Source organism: Xenopus laevis, chromosome 4L (assembly GCF_017654675.1).
Source record: "Xenopus laevis strain J_2021 chromosome 4L, Xenopus_laevis_v10.1, whole genome shotgun sequence".
Classification (NCBI taxonomy): domain Eukaryota; kingdom Metazoa; phylum Chordata; class Amphibia; order Anura; family Pipidae; genus Xenopus; species Xenopus laevis.
In genome coordinates this window covers 2,025,371-2,047,737 of record NC_054377.1, presented here as the reverse complement: position 1 = coordinate 2,047,737, position 22,367 = coordinate 2,025,371, and the positions used below count along the sequence as shown (strand labels likewise).

General features: G+C 42.4%; 1 protein-coding gene across 3 annotated transcripts in view; it reads right to left on the bottom strand.

Annotated features, from left to right (window-relative positions):
• Positions 1-2,339: 2,339 nt before the first annotated feature.
• The window catches only part of tub.L (TUB bipartite transcription factor L homeolog), a 66,406-nt gene continuing 46,378 nt past the window's right edge, over positions 2,340-22,367 (bottom strand). For 2 of the 3 annotated variants that reach the window (XM_041589683.1, XM_018257240.2), the window contains 9 exons: positions 15,722-15,859; positions 11,007-11,168; positions 9,027-9,148; positions 6,557-6,748; positions 6,358-6,470; positions 5,616-5,730; positions 5,111-5,209; positions 3,586-3,757; positions 2,340-3,314 (listed from right to left, as the gene is read on the bottom strand). In XM_041589683.1, coding sequence (XP_041445617.1) covers positions 3,181-3,314; positions 3,586-3,757; positions 5,111-5,209; positions 5,616-5,730; positions 6,358-6,470; positions 6,557-6,748; positions 9,027-9,148; positions 11,007-11,168; positions 15,722-15,859 — 1,247 coding nt within the window. In that variant the 3' untranslated portion in view covers positions 2,340-3,180. The remainder of the gene's footprint in view (positions 3,315-3,585; positions 3,758-5,110; positions 5,210-5,615; positions 5,731-6,357; positions 6,471-6,556; positions 6,749-9,026; positions 9,149-11,006; positions 11,169-15,721; positions 15,860-22,367) is intronic. The other variant, XM_041589684.1, reaches the window with a different exon arrangement.

Sequence of the window (22,367 nt, the reverse complement as noted above, 5' to 3'; positions counted from 1 at the left end):
CCAACCATACCCTTATAACCCTAACCCTAACCCTAGTCCTAACCCTTACCCTTATAACCCTAACCCTTATAACCCTAACTGTAGTCCTGACCCTCACCCTTATAACCCTAACCCTATTCCTAACCCTTATAACCCTAACCCTAGTCCTAACCCTTACCCTTTTAACCCTAACCCTTATAAACCTTATCCCAACCCTTACCATTATAACCCTAACGCTAGTCCTAACCTTACCCTTATAATCCTAACCCTAGTCCTAACCTTACCCTTATAACCCTAACCCTTATACCCCCGACCCTAGTCCTGACCCTCACCCTTATAACCCTAACCTTATTCCTAACCCGTATAACCTTAACCCTAGTCCTAACCCTTACCCTTTTAACCCTAACCCTTATAAACCTTATCCTAGCCCTTACCATTATAACCCTAGTCCTAACCTTATCCTTATAACCCTAACCCTTATAACCCTGACCGTAGTCCTGACCCTCACCCTTATAACCCTAACCCTATTCCTAACCCTTATAACCCTAACCCTAGTCCTAACCCTTACCCTTTTAACCCTAACCCTTATAAACCTTATCCCAACCCTTACCATTATAACCCTAACCCTACCCTTATAACCCTAACCCTAGTCCTAAACTTACCCTTATAACCCTAACCCTTATAACCCTGACCGTAGTCCTGACCCTCACCCTTATAACCCTAACCCTATTCCTAACCCTTATAACCTTAACCCTAGTCCTAACCCTTACCCTTTTAACCCTAACCCTTATAAACCTTATCCTAACCCTTACCATTATAACCCTAGTCCTAACCTTATCCTTATAACCCTAACCCTACCCTTATAACCCTAAGCCTTATAACCCTAACCCTAATCTTACCCTTATAACCCTTACCCTTATAACCCTAACCCTAGACATAACCTTACCCTTATAACCCTAACCCTTATAACCCTAACTCTAGTCCTAACCTTACCCATATAACCCTAACCCTTATAACCCGAACCATTATAACCCTAACCCTTATAAACCTAACCCTTATAGCCCTAACCCTATTCCTAAACCTTATAAGCCTAACCCTTTATAACCCGAACCATTGTAACCATAACCCTTATAAACCTTACCCTTATAATCCTAACCCTAGTCCTAACCTACAGGGGTATCAAACTAGTGGAGTTAGCCCAAGGGACTTGGGGACTTGAGGGATCAATTTACCTCCTCCTCATTGTCTCATTCTTGTTTCAGTACAGTCAGTTCCCATTGTCGGCTCTCACATTTACAATGAAGCAAATTATTAGGAAATTATTTCATTGCTTTTGTTTTTGTCACTTCCCTTCCCACTTACAATATAATTGTTTTCATTTTGTTCTGATGGACTTTGTTCTCATGGGTGTTTTACTTTTATACTTTGGTTCTTTCTGTTGGGGAAAAAGTCCAGTAACACAGACATTTGGAATTTGGACCAAAGGGGAAACTAAAGCCACTTACGAATGAGCTAATTGTGACATATAACATATGTGTCATATGATCATACAAAGCTGTTGGAAATAACTGGACAGATTTTGTCTATCAACTTTGCTACATATTAAATAGAATTATGATCCATTGTAACATGGGGTTGATCTCTTTGTATAAGTAACTGACCAATGAATGACTGGGCTTGTGTATGAAGGTTTGGTGCAGCAATGGGCCGGTTGAGCCTCCTCATCCACAATAGGGTCTTTTCTTCTGTGTAAACATCCAATCATATTCTAGAATCAAATGTACCATTAAGTGCAAGTTCCTTCTATAGTGGGTGGGACGACAAGACTCCTTTAGATTGGCAGAATTGATACAAGGCTCCATAGGATGGGTGCTTCTTCCTTGAGGCTCCATTTTATAAGAGGCTCTATAGGCCAGAAGGAGACCTCACACATCCTTATTGGGCTACTGGGATCCATACAATGCAAGTGCTTGATCTGGAACCTCCTTCATGACATTATTACTAATTCAATCATCATGCCAACTAGGAGAGCAAGCCAAGCAATGGTCTCATCCTATGTTACCCTCATGCTGGAACTCCAGGTGAATCTTGAAGGACAAATAGGGATTTTCTACTTGAAGATCACCCTAATTTGCCTTCAGGATAGGTCTTAAAGATTCTGCGCTGAAGGTCAGAACCACTAACCATTTGTTAAAAGGACAGTCTTGTGGGCCAGTAATCCCTGGAATGTTTTAGGGAGTCAAAATGGTTCCTTATTCTGTGAGAGGTCTCCTAATCCCAAGGGATGTCCTGGTGTCCTCTGAGAAGGTCTACTCATTCATATACACACAAGTACATACAGAGCCAGAAAATACAGACGCTCAAATCCAGACAAATTTAATGTACAATACGGTTCTAAGATGTCCATCCCCCTCATACAGATATGAAAGACGCTTTATAATTTAAAAAAAGAAAGAGAGTGAAGCTTCACAATGTCGGACGAGGCCCCTCCCCCCCAATACGGAAGGGGTTAACCATGGGTTTAGTCTACATCTAAAAATTAGGATACAGTACGTTGACCACAATATCTGCAATGACTTGTTGGGTTAATAGCTACAATATTACATACTGAAAAGGGGAGATTCTTCCTTTCCAACCACAAAAAGTGCCATAAATGGATCCCAGAGCCGACGACAATATAAAAACATGGAGGCACCTTGTGCTTTTGCTCAACGACTCACAATCTCATGATCTTTTAGCGCCGGTTTATATTAGCTTGGTGAGAAGGCAAACAGTTCATGCACTTAGGTACAAAAGAAGCGGATTAATCGGATCAGTAACAGCGCCCCCTAGAGGTACAACAAATAGTTCCTTTTAGCGTCTTGAAACGTCTCTCGGGCACGTGTGTCTCACCTCAAGCCACTCCCACTTTACCTCCCCCATAACAATAATTACAAAAATAAAATTGCAATTTCCAACTTTGCAGAAAGAAGCAAAATCCCCCCCAACGTGTGACGGTTTCAGGGTGAAAGTGCATTTCGGTTCATTTCAACCACCAAAAAAAAAAGGGGGGAACCAAAATAAATCAGCGTTTCTGTAAACTCAAAACCAACTCGACCTATGGCAAAGAACATAGAAAATGTGGGCGGGGTTTGTCTGGAATCAATAAGCGCCACCCCCGATGAAAATAAGTTCTTGGTGATTGGTTATTTGGCTGGATGGTCACTCGCAGGCCAGTTTGCTATCGAAGCTGGACAGGGCTATGGCGAATGCTTGTAACGCACACATGGGGTAGTTATAGTCCATTGTAAACACGTCTTCCGCCACACGCCCGAACTGCATCACGATATAATCCGCTACGGGGGGAGGAAAACAAACGAAACATGTAAATATAGTTTGCACTGCTGGTTCTGACTTCTGAAACAACTCAGCAGAAGCCAACTGATTAAGAGATCAGGAGGACAACTGGCTTTTGCAACACTGTTTCAGGAGTCGGAACCAGATAACAGAAATGAACAGACAGGCACTGCTTTCAGTAACAATTATATATATATAAATATAACCCTATATAAATATATATATACATATAATACTGATAAGGAGCAGGGCATTTGGAATAGGACATACGGTCATTGTCGTGTATGATCTGGAAATTCTTCACGGATGCCTGCGTGACGCGTCCGTGGAAATTCAGCACGTATGACTGCGTGTCGTCGTTCCACACGGGGGTTTTGTTGTGCAATTCTATGACACTCTCTGTGTTCTTGTTCTGCCACCGAGAGAGCAAAGTCTCATGTTCCTGCAAAGCGAAAAGGAAGGAAAGAGACGGATACAATGTAACAATCAGGAGTTTCACTATAAGACAGTCCATAGAGACTGGACGAAAAGAGATCTCACCATCAGCATAGGAAGGGGGTCTTTACTGTAAGGGTAGTCAGATTATGGGATTCTTAGTATAGGGGAATATCTATGCTGCCATAGTTTTATGGGATCTCTCTGTACAGAATATGAGCAAATTCAGGGACTGTTCCTGCTGAATTGTGCTTAGTACAGGGAATACCTATGCTGCCATAGTTTTATGGGATCTCTCTGTACAGACTATGAGCAAACTTAGGGACTGTTCCTGCTGAATTGTGCTTAGTACAGGGAATACCTATGTACCATAGTTTTATGGGATCTCTCTGTACAGACTATGAGCAAACTTAGGGACTGTTCCTGCTTAATTGTGCTTAGTACAGAGGAATACCTATGCTGCCATAGTTTTATGGGATCTCTCTGTACAGACTATGAGCAAACTTAGGGACTGTTCCTGCTGAATTGTGCTTAGTACAGGGAATACCTATGCTGCCATAGTTTTATGGGATCTCTCTGTACAGACTATGAGCAAATTTAGGGACTGTTCCTGCTGAATTGTGCTTAGTACAGGGAATACCTATGCTGCCATAGTTTTATGGGATCTCTCTGTACAGACTATGAGCAAACTTAGGGACTGTTCCTGCTGAATTGTGCTTAGTACAGGGAATACCTATGTACCATAGTTTTATGGGATCTCTCTGTACAGACTATGAGCAAACTTAGGGACTGTTCCTGCTGAATTGTGCTTAGTACAGGGAATACCTATGCTGCCATAGTTTTATGGGATCTCTCTGTACAGACTATGAGCAAACTTAGGGACTGTTCCTGCTGAATTGTGCTTAGTACAGGGAATACCTATGCTGCCATAGTTTTATGGGATCTCTCTGTACAGACTATGAGCAAACTTAGGGACTGTTCCTGCTGAATTGTGCTTAGTACAGAGGAATACCTATGCTGCCATAGTTTTATGGGATCTCTCTGTACAGACTATGAGCAAACTTAGGGGACTGTTCCTGCTGAATTGTGCTTAGTACAGGGAATACCTATGCTGCCATAGTTTTATGGGATCTCTCTGTACAGACTATGAGCAAACTTAGGGACTGTTCCTGCTGAATTGTGCTTAGTACAGGGAATACCTATGCTGCCATAGTTTTATGGGATCTCTGTACAGACTATGAGCAAACTTAGGGACTGTTCCTGCTGAATTGTGCTTAATAGACTAAATTAGAGACCAGGCAGAAATCATGGGTCTCTTTGCAGTGATTTGGGAGAGAAAGTGATGTGATGTAAAACTTACATTCCGTGGCCTGATAGACACTCGCTCGTGATCCATATTCATCCCAGGAATGATCACACTCATCTTTCTGGGCCCTTTAAATCCTAAAACGTTTGTCTCCTAAAAATCATTTAAAAAAATCTGCAATTAGTAACAGCCTTTTATCCCTAAAATCTGTATTTTATTAGACCACTAGGTGTCGCTGTCGCTCAGAGGCCCAGCCCAGTCCATTCCTCTGTGTGTATTGTAACTAGAGATACAGCGTCCCAATCCTCTTACATTAACTTTAACACTTAAATGTAAAGCCTATCCCTCAAGCTGGGCAGGCTCCATTAGCTCTCCATGTCCATGAGCCATGGTCAGTTTAGTGTATGAGTTCAGTCATTGCCTGAAAGTGAGCCTGCTCAGCTGAATAGATAGGCTTTACAGTGTTGATATATAATGGGCATAAAAACCTCATCAGTAATTATTGCATCAGATTATAAAAGGGTGATAATAAAAGCAGAGCAGTTATTGGACATCTTACATAGCAGATGGCGGCGAGCTCCTGGCGCAGATTACTGGCCTCTAAACTCGACGCGGTTTTGCCCGGATTCAGCCCGTTATCATAAACAGTAAATTTCGTGCCCATCAAGTTTGATCTGCAAAAAAAAAAAGATAAATTAGGGTAACGTGAGGTCACGGGAGTTACTGGCGGCTGCTCAATGGAAAGTATCACAATGGTGCAGTTAAGCAGGAACAGCCCGGGGCGTTTGTAGTTTATTCCAAGGACGAGGGCTGCAATTGAAATGCCCAGAAATAAACAGTTTATAGAGACAAGGGAAATTAGATCATGTGACCACATTAAGGGCCAATAAAAGCCTGGGCCCCTGCTGAGCCAATAAGACTTTTCATTGGTTCTTTGTTCCAGGCACCAGACGGTTAATTGGCTCCTGGGAGTTGCTGTCCCCATTTCATTAAATCCTTATTTATTTATTTATGGGGGTTATTCATTATTCATGGGCTCAATGTCTGTGTCTGAGCAGATTCCTTGCTTTGTCTGACACGGCCGGGGCCCTGTACTCCAGGGGCCAATCTCACCAATGGGAGTGTCGAGTGGAGAGAACGTTTTTTTGTATTTATGACTGTAGTTTATCCATTGGGGGTGGCGCTGTTTCATTGTCGTATATGGAAGGGAACAGGTGAAAAGGGGAACTGCAAGTGGTATCAATGATCTCCCGGAAATTGGAGACCTCTCATTGTACACTCGCCCCCCATCTTAGACTCACCTGAGTTTGCCAATAAAGCTCTCCCCCCCACGGGAAAGATCAGTCGGGTCTATAGAAATGAGGTAATTGGATGTTTTGCTTTTCTTTCTCTTCCTCCCGGCCAATAGGAAAACCTGAAACACATTCCCAATCAGAGGCGGTTATCTCCCAGCATGCACAGCAACACCTCCCGCTGACACTTAAATAAACGGCTTTCTACCTTTTTACCGTCCTCCTTTTCCAGATGGAGATAATAGGTGGGATATATCCCGCGGTCCATCCCTTTCTTGTCCCTGGTGATTCTGCATTTAATAGTCACTCCCTGGGGAGCCGGTCGCATAGAGAATTCCTCCAGGTCTTCCACATCTACAGACGGTTCATTGGTGGGAGGACTCGGAGCCGACACTGTTTCCTATGGGGAAGGAAGGAAAATCTGTCTGTACAGAGAGACCCCATTAAACTATAGCAGCATAGGTATTCCCTGTACTAAGCACAATTCAGCAGGAACAGTCCCTAAGTTTGCTCATAGTCTGTACAGAGAGATCCCATAAAACTATGGTACATAGGTATTCCCTGTACTAAGCACAATTCAGCAGGAACAGTCCCCTAAGTTTGCTCATAGTCTGTACAGAGAGATCCCATAAAACTATGGCAGCATAGGTATTCCCTGTACTAAGCACAATTCAGCAGGAACAGTCCCTAAGTTTGCTCATAGTCTGTACAGAGAGATCCCATAAAACTATGGTACATAGGTATTCCCTGTACTAAGCACAATTCAGCAGGAACAGTCCCTAAGTTTGCTCATAGTCTGTACAAAGAGATCCCATAAAACTATGACAGCATAGGTATTGCCTGTACTAAGCACAATTCAGCAGGAACAGCCCCTAAGTTTGCTCATAGTCTGTACAGAGAGATCCCATAAAACTATGGTACATAGGTATTCCCTGTACTAAGCACAATTCAGTAGGAACAGTCCCCTAAGTTTGCTCATAGTCTGTACAGAGAGATCCCATAAAACTATGGCAGCATAGGTATTCCCTGTACTAAGCACAATTCAGCAGGAACAGTCCCCTAAGTTTGCTCATAGTCTGTACAGAGAGATCCCATAAAACTATGGCAGCATAGGTATTCCCTGTACTAAGCACAATTCAGCAGGAACAGTCCCTAAGTTTGCTCATAGTCTGTACAGAGAGATACAAAAAAACTATGGTAACATAGGTATTCCCTGTACTAAGCACAATTCAGCAGGAACAGTCCCATAAGTTTGCTCATAGTCTGTACAGAGAGATCCCATAAAACTATGGTACATAGGTATTCCCTGTACTAAGCACAATTCAGCAGGAACAGTCCCTAAGTTTGCTCATAGTCTGTACAGAGAGATATTATAGAAATATGGCAGCACAGGATTTTTAGGGGAATATTTTCATTTGCAGTTTCCAGTTTGTGTTTGACAGTGAAGTAAAATGAACAGATGGCGATAAATTGGATGAGTTCGGGTCGTACATCAGAGAAGTTTCTTTCCAGACAGGAGAAATAACAATAGGAGAGAGCGAGAGAGGGAATTGGCAGCCGTGTTTTGGGGCATAAAAAGGGTAATTGGGAAGGAGCCGCAGATATAACGGAGCAGTGAATAGTCGGAATAAGTAAATTTCGCAGAGTATTTGGTCGCCTGCCCAGAAAGTAAATAAAAATCGGGCAGTAGAATGTCGCGTGTGTCGGGTGGAGGAGTGAGAAGCAATTTATTTCTCATTACATTTGGCCGTTCAATTGAGCCTGGGAGTAAATTAAATCTCACGGCACATCAAGTTTGCTGAGTCGGTCAGAAGTGAACTCTGGATTTCTAGAGAGACGGGTTCAGTGTTGGGGCAGAAACGTATAAACCCAAAATGAACAATTATCAGCCAATCACGTCCCCTGTGTGATTGGGAAATATCTACATTCAGCCACCAGGTGGCGCTGCAGAGACTTAGCTTCAAACTAGCGGGAGCCACATGGGATTGAGTCAAGAAACTACACCCAAGTCATAGGTGGGGGTCAAACTTAAATTAGGGCCCCTCCTCACAATCGCCCCTCCCCTCCTGTGACATCACCAAGCCAATCATTGTTTGAGGAAAGTCTGGGGCACAGGTTGGCAGGTAACGGATATAACACCCATATCTACTGCAGATGCTCAAATCTCTGTATAACGGCACTGCTGCAAAACCTACCACCATAGACTTCTTATGGTCTGAATGTGACCTGAAGGAGTCTATGGCAGGAGAAAGAAGAAAAGAGAGACCTTAGTGCTGTGCCTAGTGATGGGCGAATCAATTTGTCTGGTCCCCAAAGTCGCTTGCGTCAAAATTGCTGCAGACTTAAACGGCAGCGTCAAAATTGACGCGTCAATTTTCGAGTTTCACAAATTTTTCTTGGGAAATTCTTTAATTTTTCGGGAACGGGAGAAATTCGCCCATCACTGCCTGTGCGTATTTCTACTCATACTATTAATTTACTACACTGATCATGAGAATGGTTACTCACCATGACGACCACTACTACTATTATCAGCTGCCAGGGCCACTGTCTGTAATCACGGGGCCCCATACTACTAACTCAGCAGGGCCCCATCCTTTCCAATGCCAGGCCAGGCTGCGGCTAAATATTTCACTATATTTCCTGTACACTACACAGTAGTAGCGAGTATGACTCACCTTATTGGACTTCTTGCTTGTCGCAGACCCCGGCCGAGTGCTGCTGTTGAGCTGGGAGGAACTTGAGCTGTCTTCATCTTCTTCATCCTCCTCCTCATCAAAGTTCATGCTGCTTGAGATCCCTGGTAGAGAGTGGAGGAAGGATAAGGGTAAGAAGCTCAATCTCCCTGGTGAGTTGTAGTTAAACAGCCGAAGAGCTGCTCCTATGTAACACACTCTCCTAGTTAAATCAGTCACAGGCATCTCCAGACAGCAGTGCTGTAATAAAAACCTTTCTGATGAATGGTAATTGGCCCTGCCAGACTGAGTGTTCAGCTAAAATCACTGCCATAAAGCAAGACAGGACTGCTGTTGCCAGGAAGGAAGCAAGTCACAAGAGTATTTACAATCCCCTATGCACAAAAAAAGTGACTTTGTCTGAGCTGAATTAGACAAATTAAACTTTTGTACTTTAAAGAGGTTGTTCACCTTTAAATTAACTGTTAGTATGATGTATAGACTGATATTCTGAGACAATTTGCAATTGCATTTCATTTTTTATCATTTGTGGTTTTGGACTTATTTAGCTTTTTATTCAGCAGCTCTCCAGTTTGTAATTTCAGCCATCTGGTTGCTAGGGTCCAAATTACCTTAGCAACCATGTATTGATTTGAGTAAGGGACTGGAATATGAACAGAAGAGGGCCTTAGTAGAACCGGGAGCATTAAAAATTAACAATAAATCTTTAGCCTTGGAGAGCATTTGTTTTTTTTAGATGGGGTCAGTGACCCCCATCTGAAAGTCGGGAAGAGTCAGAAGAAGAAGGCAAATAATTCAAAAATGATAAAAAATAAAGACCAATGAAGTTGCTTAGATTTGGTCATTCTATAACATACTAGAAATTAACTTAAAGGTGAACGTCCCCTTTAATTTGACAGAAATTAAGTCTGGGCAACTTGATAGATAGACTTCATAGTCCTTTGCCAAATGAATCAGACTCAATGGAGTATTTTCTGATACTAAATAAAATGGTGGAGACGACCTTATTGGGACGGCGAAATTTTAGTGCAGATTTCTGAAAAATTTCATGAAAGTTTGAATTTTACTGCAAATCTGGGACAGAAAAGAAGTCCGGGCAGCTTGATAGATAGGCTTTACAGCATAGCGAGTCTTAGGGGCATATTTATCAAGGGTCGAATTACGAATTGATAAAACTTCGAAATTCGAATTCAAAAAGACCAACCGAAGTTTTTTTTGGTCGAATAGGTCAGTTTTCGATTGAATAGGTCCGTATTTGTCTGAATTCGAATCTTACGAATTGAAGGAACAGCGCATTCGACTGAATTTGATTCAAAGTTTTTTAGGGATGCACAGAATCCACTTTTTTGGAAAATCTTTTTTTTTGGAGAATCTTCATGAAAGATTCGGCCGAATACTGAACCGAATACGGTGGGAAGCGGAAAACATTTTTTACTTCCTTGTTTTGTGACAAAAAGTCACGCAATTTTCCTCCCGCCCCGAATTTGCATATGCAAATTAGGATTCAGATTCGGTTCGGCCGGGCAGAAGGATTCGGCCGAATTGGAATCTTGCTGAAAAACGTGGAAAATCCCTAAAGTTTTTCCAAGTCCACCAATTGACTCCAAACAGGTTGTAGGCGGACCCCCATAGGCTAAAACAGCAAGTCGGCTGGTTTAAAATAGCGAATGGTGGAAGTCAAATTTTTAAAGAGACAGTACATGATAAATTTAGATATTCGAATTTTTTGAATTTTTTTTTTGAATTTGGACTATTCCCTAGTCGAAGTACATAATAAATAGCTCGAAATTCACATTTATTTTTTTCATTCGAAAATTCACCTCGACCTTTGATAAATCTGCCCCTTAGTCACACGGATATTTAATTTTTTCTCTATATTATATGAGAGGCATGGGGACCCCCTCCTCCTAAATCCCACTGGGTCCCTATGGAGTAGTAAAGACTGGACTGGAAAGTTCTGACCCTTTTTCTGCATTGTGATCCTCAGGTCCTGTTTGCCCTGCTGGCCACTGGCCACACTCTCCGCTGCCTCCTCCTCGTGGCTCGACTGTCCAACTGTCAGAATCTGCACTTGGCTCCCGGGACTCGATGCCTCATCTTGAAAAGCCGCCGGCCCATCGATTCCTATGGGAGGGGATGAGACTCGGGACAGTTAAAACGGCAGAACATCTCAAAATTGGGAATGAGTCCAATCAGAAGAGAAGGGATAATATGATCAAGTATTGTTTCCTTTCTGATCAAAGCATAGAGTGTAAGCTCTTGAGGTCAGGGACTTCATTCCCCCTATTTTCTATATCCCTTAATAACGGGGTTCATTTATTTTTATATACTTTATGGCTCTGTACACTGAGTGTTATTACTGACTAATACTTATGGGAACCCAAAACGTTAAAAAAAATCGCTTTCCCACGAAAATCGCGAAATGGGGAAACGTTTGTGCATCAATTTTGGACGTGTGTCCGGAAAGTCACTTGCATCGATTTTGACACCGCCATTAAAGTCAATGGCCATTCGAATAGTGTTGACGCGCGTTGATTTTAACGCAAGCGACTTTTCGGACGCACAAATTTATCCCTTTACGCTTCACAGAAAAATTCACTTTCCCGTGAAAATCGTGAAACGGTTGTAAATTTGTGAAACTCTAAAATTGACGTCCGCGTCAATTTTAGACGCGCGTCCGAAAAGTCGCTCGTGTCAATTTTGACACCGGCGTTAAAGTTGATGGCTGTCCGAAAAGTGTTGATGCGCGTCGATTCAGACGTGTATCCAAAAATTTTGGACACCGGCAAATTTTCGTGGGAGCTTTGCGAATTTATTCGCTGTGGATTTGCGCCAGGTGAATTTATTCGCCCACCACTAGAGACTATAAAAGGGAATTAATTTCCTCAGATGAAGACAATAAAAACGTTTTATTCTGTGTGTGTCGATACTAATGTTAGGGGGTCCCTGACCCTAGTAACCCCGAATGTCAGAATGAAAAGACAAGGCCTGAATAAAAAATAGAAATAATTAGGGGACCCCTGGGACCTCATTTGAACCACGGGGGAGAGTTTGGGGTGCAGGACTGGGGACGTGCAGGAGAATAACGGTAACAAGACAATAACCGGTGCAGGTGGGAAGGAAACAACAGAAAGTCCAGACGTTATTATATTATTTATTATTAAATATTAATTATTAATTATTCTCAGAGATAAAGAGAAACTTCTTGTCCTACGTGGAATTGGCTTTAATGACGGCCGAGCCCCCCACTCACTGTTACATTAATGGAGAGTCAATTCTATATATAAATCTACATTAAATCCGGAGAAACTCCCCTCACACAATGTTCCACTGACTCTTACACAACTCTCACAACTTCTCTCCCTGACGTAAACGTCACCCCCAGTTCCACCAATTCCCCCCACTCAGCTCCAAGGAAAGAGAAGTCTCTGCTTAACCCCTTTGTTCTGTTTGAATCAGAGAAGCAGCAATTTTCCTCTCACCTTTCCGCTGCTCCGAGGAGGAGAATTCGGCAGCTGCCGCCCCACGTCTACTCACCTGAGATATAAATACCTGACTTATTAACCCCCTGATCATCAAACACCTGAGTTATTAACCCTCTAATCATCAAACACCTGAGTTATTAACCCCCTGATAATAAAACGCCTGAGTTATTAACCCTCTGATGATCAAACGCCTGAGTTATTAAACCCCTGATGATCAAACGCCTAAGTTATTAACCCCCTGATCATCAAACGCCTGAGTTATTAACCCCCGATAATAAAACGCCTGAGTTATTAACCCGCTGATGATCAAACTCCTGGGTTATTAACCCTCTGATGATCAAACGCCTGAGTTATTAACCCTCTGATGATCAATGCCCGAGTTATTAACCCTCTGATGATCAAACGCTTGAGTTATTAACCCTCTGGTAATTAAACACCTGAGTTATTAACCCTCTGATGATCAAACACCTGAGTTATTAACCCTCTGGTAATCAAACACCTGAGTTATTAACCCTCTGATGATCAAACACCTGAGTTATTAACCCTCTGATGATCAAACGCCTGAGTTATTAACCCTCTGATGATCAAACGCCTGAGTTATTAACCCCCTGATGATCAAACGCCTAAGTTATTAACCCCCTGATCATCAAACGCCTGAGTTATTAACCCCCGATAATAAAACGCCTGAGTTATTAACCCGCTGATGATCAAACTCCTGGGTTATTAACCCTCTGATGATCAAACGCCTGAGTTATTAACACTCTGATGATCAATGCCCGAGTTATTAACCCTCTGATGATCAAACGCCTGAGTTATTAACCCTCTGGTAATCAAACACCTGAGTTATTAACCCTCTGATGATCAAACACCTGAGTTATTAACCCTCTGATGATCAAACGCCTGAGTTATTAACCCTCTGATGATCAAACGCCTGAGTTATTAACCAATTACTGGACCAATTACTGTTTAGTTTGATGCAGAAAACTACAGCCCAAATGTATTAAAAACAGACCAATAGAAGTGAAGAATGCAAATGAGGCTTGAGTTTTATTATTCAGCCGGATCCTATTTATAGTGAATTCACTACATTTTATTTTGATCCCCACGTTCAGATGTGAATCTTCTTCTCAGTTAGAGGGCAAAGCGAGGGAAGACAAATTCACTTAGTAGAGAAGCTCCATTTAAAGCAGCCGAGATTCCCTCCAGCAGATCCGACTCTCCCCGAGTCCCAGGCACCAGTCACTGACGTCTCTATTTGTTCTGCATCAACACTGGCAACACCCCAGCGCTCGATACCCCAAATGTGTGATCCCCAAATAAATGGGGTTTAATTTGCCAGAGATCTACATACACAGCAATCTCTCCTAAATCCTTATAATTTACAGTAGGGGGTACATTATCCCTTATAATACATGAGTGATACTCAGAGTTCCCTGTATAACTCAGCCTGCAGCCTTGTGCCTTTATATGGTCACAGAACAACCCCTCAGTGACTTCTAATATCCTTATCATTTACAGTAGGGGGTACATTATCCCTTATAATACATGAGTGATACTCAGAGTTCCCTGTATAACTCAGCCTGCAGCCTTGTGCCTTTATATGGTCACAGAACAACCCCTCAGTGACTTCTAATATCCTTATCATTTACAGTAGGGGGTACATTATCCCTTATAATACATGAGTGATACTCAGAGTTCCCTGTATAACTCAGCCTGCAGCCTTGTGCCTTTATATGGTCACAGAACAACCCCTCAGTGACGTCTAATATCCTTATCATTTACAGTAGGGGGTACATTATCCCTTATAATACATGAGTGATACTCAGAGTTCCCTGTATAACTCAGCCTGCAGCCTTGTGCCTTTATATGGTCACAGAACAACCCCTCAGTGACTTCTAATATCCTTATCATTTACAGTAGGGGGTACATTATCCCTTATAATACATGAGTGATACTCAGAGTTCCCTGTATAACTCAGCCTGCAGCCTTGTGTCTTTATATGGTCACAGAACAACCCCTCAGTGACTTCTAATATCCTTATCATTTACAGTAGGGGGTACATTATCCCTTATAATACATGAGTGATACTCAGAGTTCCCTGTATAACTCAGCCTGCAGCCTTGTGCCTTTATATGGTCACAGAACAACCCCTCAGTGACTTCTAATATCCTTATCATTTACAGTAGGGGGTACATTATCCCTTATAATACATGAGTGATACTCAGAGTTCCCTGTATAACTCAGCCTGCAGCCTTGTGCCTTTATATGGTCACAGAACAACCCCTCAGTGACTTCTAATATCCTTATCATTTACAGTAGGGGGTACATTATCCCTTATAATACATGAGTGATACTCAGAGTTCCCTGTATAACTCAGCCTGCAGCCTTGTGCCTTTATATGGTCACAGAACAACCCCTCAGTGACTTCTAATATCCTTATCATTTACAGTAGGGGGTACATTATCCCTTATAATACATGAGTGATACTCAGAGTTCCCTGTATAACTCAGCCTGCAGCCTTGTGCCTTTATATGGTCACAGAACAACCCCTCAGTGACTTCTAATATCCTTATCATTTGCAGTAGGGGGTCCAGAGACCGAGAGTTGCTTTAGTGCGACATTGTTGCTATTATGGGATGGGGGTGATACAGTGAGACAGAGATCATGCTGGAATCACAGAATACTTGACACCAGAGGGACATGTTGCTTCCCATGCAGTACAAACCTCTCGCAGCTTTGCATGTTTCCATACGTGTCCAATAAAGGAGGAATATTTGCCTCTAAAACCTTTTTTTTTTGGGAGGGGGTGGGACTTCTATTTTCAGAGTAATTAAACCTCTGGCCACAAAGCTGAACAGCCTTTAGATTTCTATGGAAACAATTAAATACTACACATCTAAATTTGTTTCTCAGCCCTACGGGTTCTGTCTTAGCTCCGCCCATCTCAGTTCTGCAGGTGCTAGGACCCAGGGAGCATCCCAGTTCTGCCCATTTATACCCAGCTATTAATATATATCCAGACCCCACCAATTAAATGTAAAGCCTCACCCTCATGACCCAGAAATATAAAGGGGATTGCGCCAGTTAATGTTGGTCACATGCTGGGGGAGGAGCTACCATTCACCTATGGAGTGTACAAAGATGAACATGCAAAGCTGCTGGATACAGGTATTTATGGGGCATGCAGCTAACCTTTCTGCTTCGCCTTTTTCTCCTTCCTGGCACTGCCAGTTGGGCAGCCTGCACTCGCTGCAGACTTGGCATTTTTATTTGGCCTCAGAGCTGGCGCTTCTGCTACTACCTGTGCGTCATCTTGCTCCGCCTCCTGCACTGCTCGTGTAAGAAGCATATGGACGCAGCATAGAGAGAGAGAGAGAGAACAGATAGAAAAATTACAAAAACAAGCAGAATTGGGAAACTTTAAATTTTTTTAATTATTGGTACATAAATCAAGGGATACTGACACACTTTTACTATGATACCATTTAAAGGGGTGATTCACCTTTAAATGAACTGTTAGTATGATGTAGAGAGGGATATTCTGAGACAATTTGCAATTTGTTTTCATTTTTTATTATCTGTGGTTTTTGACTTATTTAGCTTTTTATTCAGCAGCTCTCCAGTTTGCAATTTCAGCCGTCTGGTTGCTAGGGCCCAAATTCCCCTAGCAACCATGCACTGATTTGAATAAGCGACTGGAATATGAATAGGAGAGGCCTGAATAGAAAGATCAGGAATAAAAAGTAACGATAACAATAGTTTTTTAGACTTACAGAGCATTGGGGTTATTTTTGGACGGGGTCAGTGACCCCTATTTGAAAGCTGGAAAGAGTCAGAAGAAGAAAGCAAATCATTTAAAAACTATGCAAAATAATTAATGAAGACCAATGGAAAAGTTGCTTAGAATAGACCATTCTATAACATACTCAAAGTATACTTAAAGGTGAACCACCCCTTTGAGGGTAAAACAGAATAAATAATAAAGGTTCTGGAGCCTTTAAACATAATGGTGCCATTGGGCCTGGTTCCTAGTGAGGGGAACCTTGGCCGTCAGATATAAAATCACATAGAGATACAGTTACTGACACCCTAGAAGGAAACAGTGTCGGTTACACACGAAGCCTTGAAAACGTTGCATAATTCGGGAGGAAACAGGACGATTTTAGTGATACAATGAAACAAAGAGAAAACGGTGTAAATAACTGTATGGGGAAGATTGTGCTTTTTGGAATAAAGCCGTGGGGTCTGGGAGAGGTAAAATTATTATTTTTCACAACTTATATAAGGAGGTATTTGTTGAAATCTCTCTACTTCCTGGCTGGTGAAAGCACAACAGCTCTGCTTTGCTTTACGGCAGGAATTGTAACAATCAGAAGAAAGTCTCACAAGACACAATCAAGCTCAATATTCCTAATTCTCCCCATTTCCCCTTAATCGCTGTCACCTTTACCTTACCCTTGGGTGAGTAGCAGATTTCATGAAGGAGGTGCAACCGCTTTCAGCCAATCACAAAGCTGTATGTATGTACCTGACCCGTCTGTGTTACATTCAAGTAGGGATGCACCAAATCCAGGATTCGGTTTGGCCAGGAATCGGCCGAATCCTTGTTCTTGGCCGAACCAAATCCTAATTTGCATATGTAAATAAGGGGTAGGTAGGTTTCCTTTCCTGTCCCTAATTTGTATATGCAAATTAGGATTCGGTTTGGTATTCGGCCGAATCTTTCAGTAAGGATTCGGCCGAATACCAAATAGTCGGTGCATCCCTACATTCAAACAGCAACAGCCTGCAGCAACCCTGGCGCTCTTGATTCCCATTTTTGGGGGACAAACTTTGGGGGACAAGGATAGAAGAAGAAAGAGCTCAGCACATGGGACAAGGATAGAAAGGATAAAGGTGAAGGGAGAGGTAAAATCAGGTGAAAGGGGGAGAGCAAAGATCTGGAAGGAGGCCGAGAATATTGAAATTTGGGAGGACAAGAGTATGGATTACCCCCATTGTTCATGTTAGGGAAATACAGTATAAGAAGGGCTTGTTGGGGGAGAAAAGGGGGTACATATGTGTCCCCCAGCTTTTTCCTTTAAATTGCAGTTTGTTTATCCACCAGCAGGGGGTGCTACATTGAGAAGTTCAATTCCCTGGATGAAACACAAGTTTATTTCAGTCATTTTTCCTTTTCATATTTGCAAGTGGGAACCTCCCAGCCCCCCCAGAGAGAGAGTTCACCTAATTACTTAAAATAGAGCCCAAGTCGGAACATTTTGTATTTATTATTAACGAAGGCTCAATCTCAATTCCCACCAACAACCGACTGAACAAAAGGTGTCACTGCCCCTCCCCCTCCTCATCATATTCTGGTTCTGCAGCGAAACGCACACATTCTATAAAAATTAATTATATATAAATATATAATATACAGTATATGGGGCAACTGCAACACAGGCTGTTTAATACACCCCCCCCCCTCGGCCCCCCACACAGGGTTAGAAACAAAGCAATCAATTCCCGGTGCACATGGAAAAGACTCAACAAAAGCTCCGTAAATAGGGAATAAAGGGGATTGTCTTTTGATTTAAAAATAGAGGTTGCTAGGAAACCAGAAGTTAAAAAAATATCAAGAGGGTGGAAACGGTGAAGAAAACAAGTTTTACAGTGTTCTAATCTACAAAATCACAGCGTTCCGCCAAGAACCTATAGTTTTCTATATTTTTATATGTATAGGAGGTGCCATATTGATTCCCTTAGACAGTACAGTATGAGGGTATAGCTTATTGTGTGTCCAGAACATTCCTTCTCTGTATATTTGTATTTATACATATGGGAGGAGGAGGTGCCATATTGATTCCCTTAGACAGTACAGTATGAGGGTATAGCTTATTGTGTGCCCAGAACATTCCTTCTCTGTATATTTGTATTTATACATATGGGAGGAGGAGGTGCCATATTGATTCCCTTAGACAGTACAGTATGAGGGTATAGCTTATTGTGTGCCCAGAACATTCCTTCTCTGTATATTTGTATTTATACATATGGGAGGAGGAGGTGCCATATTGATTCCCTTAGACAGTACAGTATGAGGGTATAGCTTATTGTGTGCCCAGAACATTCCTTCTCTGTATATTTGTATTTATACATATGGGAGGAGGAGGTGCCATATTGATTCCCTTAGACAGTACAGTATGAGGGTATAGCTTATTGTGTGCCCCAGAACATTCCTTCTCTGTATATTTGTATTTATACATATGGGAGGAGGGAGGTGCCATGTTGATTCCCTTAGACAGTACAGTATGAGGGTATAGCTTATTGTGTGCCAGAAACATTCCTTCTCTGTATATTTGTATTTATACATATGGGAGGAGGAGGTGCCATATTGATTCCCTTAGACAGTACAGTATGGGGGTATAGCTTATTGTGTGCCCAGAACATTCCTTCTCTGTATATTTGTATTTATACATATGGGAAGGAGGTGCCCATATTGATTCCCTTAGACAGTACAGTATGAGGGTATAGCTTATTGTGTGCCCAGAACATTCCTTCTCTGTATATTTGTATTTATACATATGGGAGGAGGAGGTGCCATATTGATTCCCTTAGACAGTACAGTATGAGGGTATAGCTATTGTGTGCCCAGAACATTCCCTTCTCTGTATATTTGTATTTATACATATGGGGAAGGAGGAGGTGCCATATTGATTCCCTTAGACAGTACAGTATGAGGGTATAGCTTATTGTGTGCCCAGAACATTCCTTCTCTGTATATTTGTATTTATACATATGGGAGGAAGTGGCATAATATGAAACGTAATAAAGTCCAATCTGGGTTTCAGTAGATAACATATTCACAGTTACTGCAATAAATTAATATATTTTTTTATTCATTTTATCATTGCTGGTCCTTTAAACTCATCAGTCCCCGCTGTACAGAAGTGCAACGACTGCTGCCACAGGGGCTGCCCAAGGTCCTTATGTTGCCAACAAGCAGTGGAATTGCTGTTATTATCAGCACATGCAGCTGCTTCCGGCTGTCAGCCTTCGATAAAATGCAGTGTCCCAGAATGGGCTCTTTGTTCCAGCGCTAAAGCTCCATAATTCAACATTTATATAACATTTTCCATATGAGAAATGGTTCATTTTTATTCTGCCCTCAAACAGGCTGCTCCCCGCAGTCTCCCTGGTTTGTAACATCAGCTGAGAGCGAGAGGGTGGCACGACTTTAGTCTTCTAAGGCAGAACTTGCACCAGTATTAATCAAGGCTTCACTACAAAGAACTCCCAGTAATCAGAAGATGCCAGGGAGTTGTAAGGATGGTAAACATCAGTCCTGTCCTGCTTTATGGCAGCTGAGATAGAAGGGGAGAGAAGAGGGAGGATGGGGGAGAGTAAGGCCAAACAGTTGGGGGAGAAAAGGAAAGGAGAGGGGATGAGAGACAGAAGGAGAGAAGGGAAAGGGGGTTAGGGAGTAGAGAGACAAATGGGGGAGAGGAGAAATATAGAAGGGGAGAGAAGAGGGAGGATGAGGGAGAGTAAGGCCAAACAGTTGGGGGAGAAAAGGAAAGGAGAGGGGATGAGAGACAGAAGGAGAGAAGGGAAAGGGGGTTAGGGAGTAGAGAGACAAATGGGGGAGAGGAGAAATATAGAAGGGGAGAGAAGAGGGAGGATGGGGGAGAGTAAGGCCAAACAGTTGGGGGAGAAAAGGAAAGGAGAGGGGATGAGAGACAGAAGGAGAGAAGGAAAAGGGGGTTAGGGAGTAGAGAGACAAATGGGGGAGAGGAGAGAAGGGAGAACTTGTTTTGAGAAATGTAGTCAGACGGGGGATCTGGGTGCAGGTCACATTCCTGATTCAGCAGAAGAAAGAAGAAATAGATTATAGTGACAGTTTTCCTTTAATTTGGCCTTGAATATTTGCACAATGTGCAATATTTGATTTAGCTAATTACATGTAATTAGTCCATGCTCTATTTAATTAGAAATTCCTCACCAATACGTCTCTCTCTCGACAGGCTGTTTGGCACCACTGGAAATTGTGCCGCTTGCAGTAAACTGATCCCTGCGTTTGAGATGGTGATGAGAGCGAGAGATAATGTTTATCACCTGGACTGTTTCGCCTGCCAACTCTGTAACCAGAGGTGAGAACTGCACTCGTTTAATTATATCATGTGACACATATAAATGGCGTGATGGGTCCTGTCCTGCTTTATGGCAGCTGAGATTCTAGCTATCTGTATAACAGAACATTCTGTCCCAGTGGCTGCACAGATCCTATCTGATCCCCATTGTAAGCAGCAGTCCTGTCCTGCTTTATGGCAGCTGAGATTCTAGCTATCTGTATAACAGAACATTCTGTCCCAGTGGCTGCACAGATCCTATCTGATCCCCATTGTAAGCAGCAGTCCTGTCCTGCTTTATGGCAGCTGAGATTCTAGCTATCTGTATAACAGAACATTCTGTCCCAGTGGCTGCACAGATCCTATCTGATCCCCATTGTAAGCAGCAGTCCTGTCCTGCTTTATGGCAGCTGAGATTCTAGCTATTTAAATACCATGAAATCTGAAATTCCCCTTTACCCCACTCTTGCAACTAAATCATAATGTGTGAAGTTTATTTTGGCCCTTAAATCAGATTCTTCACTCCATTTCCAAGGCAAAGCAACGCTTCAGAATATGAACCTTATAAACAGTTCCAGGACTGCGGTCACCTCTCAAATGGAAAACGCCCAAATGCATTAACATGTCTTGAACAATAGTAAATCGTATCCAGTGTTTGCTTAATGACTTCATTATTACATCACAGGGCCAGGAACTAATTTCACTGCAAAACATGGAATCTAACAAGATACACCCCCTGCTGCATTTGATTCTGTTTAACACACTATTTCATAACCTCATCAATTAATCATAAGTGTCAAAGACTTATATCAGTGCTGTGAAGCCTATCCTCATATCTGTGCAGACTCCCTTTATATAAACCTGTGACATCCCAAGGGACAGGCAGCCAAGTGAAATGTTAGAGCCCCTTCCTCAGGTCCCCCCCAATTCAATGGCAAGGAATGTGACTAGTGATGGGCGAATTTATTCGCCAGACGCGAATTTGCGAAACGGCCGCGAAAATTCGCGGGTGAAAGTTCACCGGCGTCCAAAAAAATTGTCGCCGGCGTCCAAAAAAAATGGATGCCGGCGTTAAAACGGGCGTCGGTGTCAAAAATGGGCGTCAGCTTAAAAAAACGGGCGTCAGCGTCAAAAAACTGACGCCGGCGTCAAAAACGAGACGCCAACGCCGTTTCGCGAATTTTTCGCTGTTTCGCAAATTTCGTGGGAAATTTGCGATTTTTTCAGCGAAACGGCGCAAATTCGCCCATCACTAAATGAGACCAATAAATGGAGCCTGAAAAGCTGATAGAGTTAAAAAGTAGGTTAATAAATAACAATATGGTCCCTTTAAGAACACATTCTTGGAAGTCAATTGCCTGATATTTCTTATTTATCTCACTAACGAATGGGCTGCTTCTCCCAGGGATGAGCCTCGTTTTTTCTACAGCGCCGCATATTGTGTGAAAAACGCGCTCTTTGTATGCGCCGACAAATGACAGGAGGAGAAACACTTCACGTTGCCAGGAATTTATTTGGCAGCAGTTCCACTTCACTTCTGTTTTATTGCAAAACAACATTTCAGTAAATCGGTGATTAATTGTTTAGTTTGCAGCTCCGAGTCGTAAATCTCAACTCGCAGAAACAGGAGACGTTGTGTTAATGGAGGGAAGAAAATGACAGTTGCACCGTTCCAAATGTATTGTATTTCTCCTCTGTTTCATCCATAAACCCTTTATTGCTTCCTAAACAAA